At 34.9% G+C, this 12898-nt stretch overlaps 1 protein-coding gene across 3 annotated transcripts in view; it reads right to left on the reverse strand.

Annotated features, from left to right (window-relative positions):
• Positions 1 to 12898, reverse strand: part of FMR1 (FMRP translational regulator 1) — a 31329-nt gene that overhangs the window by 13689 nt on the left and 4742 nt on the right. For all 3 annotated transcript variants that reach the window (XM_032196086.1, XM_032196085.1, XM_032196087.1), the window contains exons 2-9: positions 9377 to 9429; positions 8269 to 8362; positions 7252 to 7323; positions 6833 to 6981; positions 5568 to 5661; positions 5363 to 5479; positions 888 to 1058; positions 353 to 431 (exon numbers count right to left, since the gene is read on the reverse strand). In XM_032196086.1, the coding sequence (XP_032051977.1) occupies positions 353 to 431; positions 888 to 1058; positions 5363 to 5479; positions 5568 to 5661; positions 6833 to 6981; positions 7252 to 7323; positions 8269 to 8362; positions 9377 to 9429 (829 nt within the window). The remainder of the gene's footprint in view (positions 1 to 352; positions 432 to 887; positions 1059 to 5362; positions 5480 to 5567; positions 5662 to 6832; positions 6982 to 7251; positions 7324 to 8268; positions 8363 to 9376; positions 9430 to 12898) is intronic.

Consider the following 12898-nt stretch of genomic DNA (forward strand, 5'->3'; position numbering starts at 1 on the left):
ATAATGACTCATCTGTTGTACAGCTGAACAAATCTCTCCACATCTTTGGAGGAAATCATTTTGGAGGAAATCATTTAATTCTTTGGCTCAATCTAGAAACTGCTTTTACTACTTCATATTTAAGTATAAGAATACTGCTTCTAGTTGAAGATCTTTCTGAACCGCAAACCAGTAGGTAATTCCTTCGTGTAAACTGAAAAATTCAGCACAGCTGAGAAAAAAAGCCCCAAGCTTTATACCACCTATGAACTATTCAAAGAAAACTTTATATGTATTTTTTAAATTCTGAAAGTAAAAACGTGTTCTCTAAAGGCATTTTTCTTTAATATCACACCCACCAGAATTGACATACCTACTAAGTTTCTTGGGACTTGTATGACATCTTCAGCAAATTCAAGGTAACTTCTTGCCTTTTTCACTGCATCTTGATCCTAAAACACATGTGTATGAGAGAAATGAGGTAAGTTACAGAGAATCACAGAATTTTCTAGGTTGGAAGAGACCTCAAGGTCATCGAGTCCAACCTCCAACCTAACGCTAACAGCCCTCCACTAAACCATATCCCTAAGCTCTACATCTAAACGTCTTTTGAAGACTTCCAAGGATGGTGACTCCACCACTTCCCTGGGCAGCCTGTTCCAATGCCTCGCAACCCTTTCAGTGAAGAAGTTCTTCCTAACATCTAGCCTAAAACTCCCCTGGCTCAACTTAAACCCATTCCCCCTCGTCCTGTCACCAGGCACGTGGGAGAACAGATCAACCCCCACCTCGCTACAGCCTCCCTTGAGGTACCTAAAAAGAGCGATAAGGTCGCCCCTGAGCCTCCTCTTCTCCAGGGGAGTTCTCCTATTGTAATCTCTTCTGAAAGGGTAAAGAAGGGAACTTACCTCTCCGTAAATATGGAATGTACAAGTATCTTCATCAAGATCAATAGCAGTCACTCCAGGGACTTTCCTGGCTTGCTGAATATTAGCACCATGAGTGCCAATGGCCAAACCCATTAGGTCTTCACGTACAACAAACTGTTCATGAAATCGTGATGCAAGTTGTCTAGAACTCTGAAAAGGATACATATTTATATAGATTATTACAGCAAATCCTTTGATCTCTGGCAGAAAAATGCACCCATTTCAACTGTTAATGGGAAAGAACAATAACTCAATTAATAGTCACAAGGAGACAGAGAAAATGTTAACTATATATGTATCTACTGTGCAAAAAAGAAATAAAATGAGAAATCTGTCCATGTAAGACAACACAAAATTAAGGTGTAACTCCAATACATTGCTTGGATCCAGAAAACACATTAAACTCATACTGGAATCGCTTCTACCCACACAGAAGGATCAACCTGAGAACTTCAGATTCATGCTACTAAGACAAAATCCCCTGCTCCACCAGGGCAATAAGAGTTACTAAAAACTATACCATTATATCAACTCTCAATCATTTTTGAAGCTCAGGTAATTGCAAACACCTGGTTTTGCAACTCTCATCACCTTCACATGAAGCTGTTATGGCGTAGCTAAACAATACAAAATGGATTACAGAATTTTAATGAGGATCTCCTATACGAAGTAAGACACCAAGAAAAAACTAATTCAAAATAGCTTTGAAAAAGTATTGCTAAAAATCTAGATAAAGCTTGCAAAAATAACGTAAGGAACAGGTTACCTCTACTGACTGTAAGGAACAGGTTACCTCTACTACAGATACCTCTACTGACCACAGTAAACAATTTTGTAAAGCAGCCCCAAGCTTCCAAGAAAGCTATGTTACTGAGCTCCAACTTACAGAATTATGCATAAACATGCCCATACATAAAACAGTTTCAATGTTTTCCTGATTGTATGAAGTTTCTGTCACACAACACGCACACAGAAAACAACTGAGAACACAGGGAAGCTTTTGAGAAATATCTTGCAGCACATTGTAGAGTTGGATCATGTTGAAAGCACTCAAACAAGTAGGAAAGGTAGATTTTAGCAGAATCATACAATCCTGTATTGATGTGAACAGCCTCTGCCCATTCCAAGTACCTCAGATTATTGTGGGTACAAAGAAAAATACTTGGGAAATGCTGAATTGCATACAGCATCCCATCAAGCAAGCAGGGAAGCCACTAAACATAAATGGTGACTTATTTCTAAACAGAAAAAAACACCATAAAAATTACTTGTTTATGAAGACTAAAACAATGACTGATAAATTTCTCCTACACATCCTCTTCATACTTTCAAAAAACAGATTTCTTAAAGGATGCCTGTGCTATATGAAATGGGAAGACCACTAAGTTTGGTTACCATGAGAACTAAAAGAAGCATATGGAGAGAAACCAGTAAGACACGAATACACAGAATAACACAGACATTGTTTATGACAATGAAGTTGTCATACATTTAAACAAAGTTACAGTACTTAAACCTACAGAGAAAAGCAAATATAAAGTATGTAAAAAAGTCATGGATTACCACAATAAGTAAAACTATGTAAAAATGCACATGTCATCCACTAATGTTTGAGCACAAGACCATGTAACAGACCACAGGAAAGTAACAGCTTAATGCATCTACGGAAGATACATTATCACAGATGGAAAGTCTGTATTAAGTAAAATGGAAAGAATGTTTTGCAAGAAAATAAAGTACAGCTCTGTATTACCTTTCCCAAGCCAAAATATAACTCCATATATTTTTCTGCATTGCAATCAAAGTGGTAAAGATGTACACAGGTGCACTTTAAGTTAGTTTGGGTACTAACAGCAGTTTAACCTCAGCAACATGAAACTCTACAGAGGTTGAAAAAACATGATGGAAATGCATACATAATGGTCTACTCTGTCCCATCTGAACCGCTACTGTTATCCAACCTCGTCAGCTTAAAGATAATGATAAATACCCTGTGGAAAATCACTGTCAGACAGAATCTGCTACAATGCATATGAAGTAAAGTATCCAAAAGTAAAGTCTTCACAAACTTGGGGGACCTCTATCACACAGTTCTTTAACTAGATTACAGACAACTCAGAAAGCAAGCACCAACTGCAATGTTTACAGATCTACATTTCAACTGATCCAAAAACTGATTTACTGTTTGATATGTTACAGACCACCAAATGAAGAGTAGAAAACAGGACGATCGTGTCAGTCCTTTACACAGCTACCTACAATACACAGAAAGTACGAAACTTCATCATTCCTAGGAACCTTAACTATGATGTTCACAATGCTGTTATATAGCATGTACTACAATAACATCAGCTTTTTCTGGAAATTATATATTACAAGATGCACTGCAACTAAACACAGTAAAATCTTTATTTTCTTTGGACAGATTAATGAGAAACAACTATGAAAATAATGTTTTAATAGACAGATAGAGGTCATGTCTTAATTGCATTCAGAGAGAATAAGATATAAACCAGAATGCAAAAATACATTTCCAAATTTGGGCTTTTTTTTTTTTTTTTTTAAACATTAAAAACACAACTAAGATACACCTACTAGGAAGGGAAGCAAACAAAAAATAACTGGTCATTTCACTTGATGCTCTAAAAGCCGTATTTGAGAAGGAAGGCCACATAAGTCCAGAAGCTAATATGCGGAAAAGAAGGTACAAAATACAACAAAGGGAAGGGAGGAAAAAAGCTGGTATAGTGATTATAGCTTAGATTAAGAGTACTCTTATAGATTAAAAGGCATGAAAATGAGTTTATTAATGGTTCATTGTTCCCATCAAATAATAACGCAGTAAAAGCCCAAAGCATTCACTAAGTGTATCCCCTGCAGATGGACGTGTGCAGTCTGTACGTCAATTAGCGTTTCAACAGAAATTCTGAATATGATTTTTAGTATCTGAAGTTTTTCAAATTTAGCTGAAACTGACTTCATGGTTCTCAACATACAAGAAACAAATGCCAACATCAAAAATGTCTCCCAACTTTTGTCACGGTAATTGTAACCATATTTTTCTTACAACAACCTTAATTTAAATACTGCTCATGTAGAATAAAGGCCTTCCAGTCAGAATCAAATCAAGTTGTCCAGTCTTTCACAGCAGGAAAAAAAAAGGTTCAGACTTAGAATGAGAGCAAGAATCCCACATTAGTTTGGGAAAGGAATCAATTACAGCAGCTGCTGGTGCATGCATTTGTGGGAGCATGTACAGAGAATTAGCTCTAAAAAGGCTGTTGTTCTTCCCACCTCCAAAATAATACTTTGCACTTCAAGAGGTAAACTACCCACACAATTGTCAGTTCTGGAGGAAGACAGAGAAGAATGGATTGTGCTCAAGAAGGAACACCAATAAGAAGAGACTAGTTTCCTCAAGATCAGCAAGAGACCAAGACCAAAAGAAACTTGGATCGCACCTTTCAAATACAGAAATCAAAAGAGTAATGAGAATAACAGAAGAACGAACTTGTTGTATCCAGTAGGTACACACACAGCTGCTTACAAGAGTCCTGAACGACTACACCACATCCCATTTCAAGCTAAAACCAAAATTGGTCTAATCCCTGTTGGGGTCATGGGGTGGGAATGACAAAATCTGGCTCTAAAATAACAGAGCTGGTATTCACCCAACGTAGAACTTTAATAACAATAGTTCAGGTGGTACTTCTAGTTCCTGCTGATGAATCTAAAAAAAAGTTTTTTTGAAATGTTGCTATTTTTTTCCAATTTGTAGATAGGAGTAAAAACATGAAGATATGTTAATTCTACTGTACAAAGATCCCCTGATTTCTTAGCCTACTCCTTTTTTTCCATGGACAAGTATGAGTCAAACTTCTTGCCAGTCAACACCCACTCTCCAGTTACAGGAATATCAGAAGCTGTATCTGCTGTAAGACAATTTCCTAACATTTTATCTAGAGACAAACCAATCCCTTTGTACATCCTACCAACATCAGTCTCACCCCTTCCTATAGATCCACCTCTCATTTTCACTATGTTTGTTTTGCAAGATTCAGTTGTAGTCCATCTCACTATCAAGCAATATTTACTCCACCTATTTTTAAAAACAGTTACAAAAGCTACTTAGTATGTGGCACTATTCATGCCATAGTGACTATTCTATGGTTCAAAATGCAAAATAAATACGTGTATATACTTATTTGTATTTAACACAAGATCCTGGTTGATGGGCAGGTCTGGATATAAGGTTGGATAAAAATGATTATTTTTAAGAAGTGGCCCTGTAACTATGAACCTCTTTGTTAGGGTTACATCTTCATCTGCATCTTTTTAACACTAAGAATAGCATCCGTAGATAATTGCTTTCATCCCCATACAAATCCTAACAGCTAGTAAGTGCCTGTGTTTTTTTCTTTTAAAAAAAAAAACTTCAGAGAAAAACAACATACCTCCAGCTGTTTGCTAGCTTCTTCATTCCTCAAAATCAGGGATAACTTGGTACGAAGACTTCGAAAGTGCATATCAATCAGCATATTTGCCCGCTTTGTTGTTACATCGTTGATTGACTAAATTATTAACAAAGAAAACAGTGTTTTACATATGTACCTTTCAAACAAAACACTATATTTGGTATAGTTAAATGTTAATACTTACTAAAATAATAAGTTGATGGTTTTCAGAATCATATGTTACAGAAAAAGCTCCAACTGCCTTTTTGAAGTCCTTATGTGCAGACTCTTTGGCACACCTAAGAATAAAAATGCAACATATACACATTTAAAAATAATAACTGCTGCATTTATGTTTCACGGCCAAAAAAAATATTATTTTCTTAATACAATGAATCTAAAAAAAAAATCATATCAAAGTTCTCCCTTTTAATGCAGGTATTCCTTTATTCTGACGTAATTTACTCCTTTTACTTCCAGTGGTTTTCAAAACAGTAGAATGAGAGTTGTTTTTTTTTCCAGAAAATTTATCTGTATGTACATCTAAGAAATGACAAACCAGTTATGGAAAACTTCACATTAAAATAAGCTACGATTGTCACATCCAGCAAACTTGAGTTTCAAACACTCCATGAACCAGTATATGCAACTTCACTGCATCCACTGCAGCATTCTAATGACCTTACGGTGATCTCTTGCACCGTTTTGCTTCTCTAGACTTCTTCTGTCTACTCATTACTTAGTGAACTTGTGTACTATAACATTACCTTGAGAAACTGAGTTTAATCTGAGTTTATAGCTTATTCCACATCAGGGTAATAAAACACATCTCAAAAAAGCAAGAATTGATTTGAAGCTAAACAAGGGGAGATGGTATTAATCCATGGTTTCAGAGCTATATTTTGAAGGAAAAGACACGACAGCATTAAAGGAGAAAAACAATTGTTTCTGTACCATACTATGGGAGATTTTGTTATTGCACAACTGAGCTATCACCAAAAGCGTGATATCCAGAGCTATCACCAAAATACCTTATGCCCTACAATACAGGGCAGTTTTCTATTGTCATTAAATACCAATTTGGATAGATTGTCAAATGCTCTTTCACTGATAGACTGACTGTTTGCAAATCATCTATAAAGTTGACCAAAACGGATTCATATTAATTTGAGTACATCACTGAACGAGAATACAAGTAATAATACATATTGTAATGAATAAAAATCTTAATCTATGCTGCATGTAAGTCTTAAAACCTTAAAGGAAGTATTTCCTCCTCCAGAAATAAGTTGCATTTCAAAGATAATTTTTATACTTCTGATCACATTCATATTTTTATTTTCTACATTCTTACATGAAAACTGTAAAAATTACTTTCAAACACTAAGAAGCATTTTTATTCCTTCTTTTCTCACACTCAAGAAGTTACCCATGTTTTGAAGCAAGTTATAAAGAAATTCTTGCACTTACATTTGCCTTAAATCCTCTGGAACTTCCAGTTTGATTTTATGAAAAGTATCTTTTGTTGCAGGTTTATTGGGGTTCACAGATCTCAAACGCTCAATTGTGACAATTTCGTTGTACGTAGCATCACAGGCTGCATATTCTATTACGTAAAACTGATATAAAAATAATAAAATCATCCAAGACACACATTTTATGACAAGAGTAAGACTTACACTATTAAGTGAAAGGTGCTTTTGTTAACTCTAAAAGTCAAATTTGAACTTTTTACATTGATGTAAATGGCAATTGCAACAGTACTAATCAAGAAGTTACTTGAAAGTGAAGAGGGAAAAGCTTATGTTACTGCACATCAATATAAAAGAAATCAACACAAAAAAATAGTTTATATAAGTAAATAAATATGTACATATGCATATTCCTACCTCACCCTTTATCATTCTCACTTTAGCCAACCACCAGCAGCAGGGTTCTTTTTCATTTGCCCTGGAATAAACCTAAACAAAATATACATATTATGTATTTGCAGCATTCTTAAAAGACATCAGAAAAGCTGATATTGATCAGTATAATCATCAGGTCTGTTATGTGTGAAAACCAGCAAGATATACTGATATTTAAAGTCTCCAACCTAGGCACTGCACAGTGTGTGTGTAACAGCTGAAATATCTACTGCAAGTACAGGTAGGATATAAACTTATCTATATCATATCGTAAATAATATTGTACCTAAGATTTACCAGTAATAATCGCTTCAGTGCTTAAATACGTTAATATTCAATCAACAACGTATATTGTGTGCAAGTCCAAAGAGGTTTTACAAGTGGGGGAGGGAAGATAGGAGAGGACATACATCTATACTACTTTAGTACATACATGACATTGGCCACATCTACAGAAAAAATTTGCCACGTTCTTATTTTTCAAATCAAAATAAACTTAAATAGCATGCAGCCAAAATACAAATGCAAGTTCTCACTTCTTTTTTAATAATAATGATAAAAAAATATTTTTTCATAAAGTGGGCAAGTTTTAAGAATATGTCGTACTTAAGTCAGACTCCCTCTACATATACATCAGTATTTACATTTTTATATTTAAATGTATTTTGTATACATATGTATTACATATATACATGTTACATATGCAACACAATCTTCCTCATTCAGCTTTAAGTTTCATTAACCTATAGACATTTAACATCTGCATAGTTAAAGAGTTAAAAATTAAATGTAGTCAAAGAAGTGAAGTACAGTCCAGGCTAACACAGCAAAACTCTCTTTTGATGACATGCATGACATCACATTCTATGTAGTACTTGGGATTAAAGATGTGATGCCATGCAACATAGAGGCAAGCCTTACAACTGGCTAGGCTGACATGTTTTCCACCCCAAGTCCTATTACTTCTCAAATCAAATTCTGAGAATGGAGCATGCGTACCTCTACTTCATCGCTTTCATTTATATCCTTATTATAGCCTGCAGGTGGAGGAAACCTCACATCGTGGAATGGTATTTGTCTCTCTGGTTGCCAGCTGCAAATAAAAATATGCTGAATGGCCTATTCACTTCTTTTATTTTATTTTTTTTAAGAAGAACCATTACTGTTTTCAAAATCCATTAATATTTGAGTTTTGCAGAGCTTGTGCACACAAACATCTATAGAAAAGGTAAATTAATGTTTGGAAGAAACACCCATTAAGTGATCATTAAGCAGCTTAAACGATAGCTTGATGCTACCTGCACTGTTTTGTACAAACTACTGCTGGAAGATTTCTGTTTACAGTCATAGGTTTTATTCTCAACATCAGAAACACAAATTAAAAAAATTTCATCACCCTTTTGAACTCTTTATTCAAAAGAAGTCTTATTTCTTTGGTTCTATCTATAGCTAATGAAAACGTGATCTGGAATCAGTCTGAATTCAATTTGAATTTTCAGGTTCTTTAATAGAGATTGAATAAAATGAGTATGACAAAAAGAACTTTTTAGAGAAATAAGAAAACAATTTCCCAAACCACAGACGATGCAATAAAGATTGACAGGAAAAAGTATATAGCAGCATGTTGTTTACCTCCTGAAGGAAAGAAAACCTGAGCTGAACAGTATAATGGAAGGCTAACTTGTAATGCCCTTAAATGATGAGGAAAATTTAAGCTAAGAAAACTAGCATTTATCACGTATCTGTAAAACACATTTTGTATTAACGTAATTCAGTAAATTAAAGTAAGACATTCCCATGAGACAGAAGCAGTCATGATATACCGCTTACTTACATTAGTTGCAATTATGTAAGTTCAATAATATGCTCATCTTTCTAAGAAATCTCACACCAACACAGTTTTGTACTTAAAAATATTTAAACAAATAAAAGCATCTACATGAAAATGTCACAACATAATAAACACCTCAAACATAATTCTAAAACACACTAGCAGCAAGCCTATAGTATCTAAAAGATGCCAATCTCCATCATTATTAAGTTATATTTAGTTTAATCAAATTCAAGATGAGAATGTTTCTAGGTGTAACATCAGCAATATACTTACTTGTTTTCAAATACAACTGTTATAGAATCTTCATGTACATCCTTTACAAATGCCTGTTAAGAAAAGAAAGATATAATTATGCTCTGCCTGTCCATATATTTTTAAAATAATTTTAAAATTGTTTTTTCCCCTTTCAGAAATATTAGCAGAACTCAAAATATAAGTACGGTGTTGACTCAGCCTTTTTAATTTTGCAATAGTCCTATATAAAATGCATACTGAAAGCTGATAACCTTGAATTCATGTCTGCCAGTGTACAGACACAATGTCCAAGCCATACACACGTTCTCTCCCACTACTTATAACAAGTAGAAAGGTCACTATCAAATGGCAAGATCATTCTGAATAGTGAGTTATAACTTGATTTTAACATGTTTGATTTTATAATGAACATTTTGTGCTTTCTGTCATGGAAACTATGTTGTAGAAATAAAACAAATACTCCTAGAAAACAATCCTGCCTCTTTTCTCCTTTACTTCAAGGTAAGCTTAAACATCACACTAGCAAAGTTTGCCGACATCCATTCCAGCACAGTATTAGTTTCATCACACTCAGCTTCCTTAGCACACAAACGAGAGTTAAATGCCCTGCAGACTTCCTTCACTTTCCTTCTGGGTGATGGACAGCAGTTGTGCTGTCTCCTACACAACCAGGAAGCAGAATACAGAACTAAGACTCAACCCCAAGTGCTTTTCCACAGTTATGCTACTCAGCTGATCGACCTTTGATCAACTCTCATCTTAATGCCCAAACTTCCCCATCTACAGAACAGCAAGAATGAGGCACTACTTGAAGAGCTTTGGGATTCACTAATGAAAGTATTTTTCACAGCCTCAAATTATAGAGGTCACAGAGCAACCAGGGCTGAAAAGATTGCAGTTTGTTCCTTTTTAAAATACTTTTACAAACTGCTAAAACAGACAGACACTGGCAAAGTGCTGAGCATTCCACTGGTATTTGTCCATATATAAATGTATATTATACGTATCATGCCCTTGCTCAGTAGGTGAAAGAGCACTAGCAAGAGAGACTATGGAAGTTTGTTCTACCAATGGAAATGTGTCTTAGCAGATCTAAAAATTCTCAGTAAGTTGGAAATAACTTAGCAGTAAATAACTTCTTTTAGAAATCATAGCTACTGAACTACAGAGCTTTTCATTCTCCTCCCATTTCAAGTTACTAAGACAAAAATGACTGGCATCTTACACGAAGGTAAAAGTTTGCTAGGTATGGAGTTTAAGTGGTTAAAAATCTTCTCCCAAGACTTTCCTTTATGAAGTATTTCCAAGCATTTGCTAAGTTGCAGAAGTAACTTGTGGAATCAAACAAGCAGTACCCGATGTAATGAAATTAAGCGGTATGTGTGCACAAGTACACATCTACAAGTGCACTGAGAGACATGCAGTAAAATGATAATTTGAAAATAACTAATGCCACCTTGAGCAGAAGTCAAAGCCAAGTTACAAGGACAACAGCAAAAGGGTGTTCTATACCTGGCTCATCTCTCTAAATACTGTAAATGAAATTACAGGAAAGTTTATTACTACTAGCATCCAAAGGAAATTTATTCAAGAAGCCCTAAGATTTAGAGATGGATTTAACAGAACTTAGGTAATTACTTATTTTGAAGTTCCAAGATATTCCTTCCAAGGGGATTACAAACGTAGTTGGTATTTTATGAAATGATCTAATACAAAGTAGATCTAAAACTGTTTCTCTGCATCATGTTGATAGTGGAACATACTCTTTATATAAAAAGGCACCAGAACTCCCAGTTGATCATTATGACCCCCGGACACTTATCTACTGTTTTATGTTGCTGTCTCCTCTGTAAGAGGAACCCAGAACAGAATATGCATTTCACAGATACTAAGATAGTCCTGACTTATTTTGCAACATTACACATGACTTTCGAAGGCTCTTCCACATTTCTTCCAGTGTTTGGTCATATGCAGCTCTGAAGTACCTATTCTTATGGATGCAGCAGAAATAGATGCCTTTAATACCTGAAAAAATACTGTAATCACTACCAAATATTTGGCATTAGTTTTTCACGCCATGGAATGGAGAACACAGAACTTAGTATTATTAGTAACATTTCAGTATGCAAAAGCAGAGGTTATTTTACAAAGCAAATCCTACAGATCCTACAACTGGGGGGATTAATGCTAAAGACTATCATTAATAACTAAACCAGATGGTGACACAAACAAGTCTTATCAAACTGAAGACTAACCTAACACCTTTAAACGTTATAGTACTTTAAAAATCTGGAAAATGTAAAATACAGCTAATTAAAAGAATATTTAACTATGGGCAATCCTTGCCTTAAACTTGCAGCAGGGCCCAGTGTAAAGGCTGAAGGTCTAGTACAGCAGACGCAGAGCTTTTATCATTCCTTTGCTATGATAGACACAGGGACTAAGGGACTCCACTAGGCTGAAGAGGATTCCAACACTGTGCAAATGTTTACAAATTTATTATTATAGCATTTTATCACTTTCCAGCTACTACAAAAGCTCCTCTTAAGGAAGAGGAATGACTTCAACATTGCTTTGGTCTCAACCCAAAACCAAAAAGACACCCGAACCAGGAACACTGAGGATGCCTGTTGACCATACACAAGTAGCATCAATTCAGATTATCAATAGTGGATATAATAAAATGGACAGTTTATTTTATTTATACAGAGTTCATAAATAGATGGAGTACCTGCTTTTGCTCCAGCCTGGCCAAGGAAGTTGATTTCATAACACTGTTATTTGCTCTTTATTTTCCAGCCTTGCTGATCTTATGAGGAGAGGGATACCTTGCAAAGTACCTCATTTCAAGTATACGACACTTCTGCTACTTTCATCATGAATTTTATGCTTACAAAACAATTAACCAGACAAAATACATTAATAGCCCAGATACACTGTTGCCTAATCCCAACTAATCACAGAAAGCCGGTTTTCCTTGTTCTGCAGTTACAATCTTGTGACACAGGAAAAAAAACCTCAGATACACCTTGGCCAGAACATTTTTCCAAGTCCATATAGAATTATTTCTATTTTTCACAGGTATAAGAATTTAATATCTCTAGTAAGTAAAATTAATTTGTACATTTAAGTTTGAACACTTAAGCCTTCCTACATTTCTAAGTATAAATTTAAATGCCTCAAAACATTTCTAAATTTTATAAGAACCTGTAAAAAAAAAAAACAAAAAACAAACACTCAACTATTATTGCATTATGAAAACTAAAACTTAGCACAATTGTATTTTGTATTCTGTATTCTGTGATACTCATAATACTATACACAAAGCTAAAAAGAAGTGACAGACCATTAACATCACAAACCAAATTCACAGTAACAGGACAAGCCAGTCCCAGATGTCACTGAAGGCAGAGAAGAGCCACTGATTTCACACAGAGTATTATGAAAAGCAAAACAAGCATTCACCAGGCTTTCTGGAAATAAAGAGTACAAGTTAGGCATTGAAATTTAAACCCAAAGATGCATATATTTGGGCTTGAA

The sequence above is a fragment of the Aythya fuligula genome, chromosome 13 (assembly GCF_009819795.1).
Source record: "Aythya fuligula isolate bAytFul2 chromosome 13, bAytFul2.pri, whole genome shotgun sequence".
Classification (NCBI taxonomy): Eukaryota; Metazoa; Chordata; class Aves; order Anseriformes; family Anatidae; genus Aythya; species Aythya fuligula.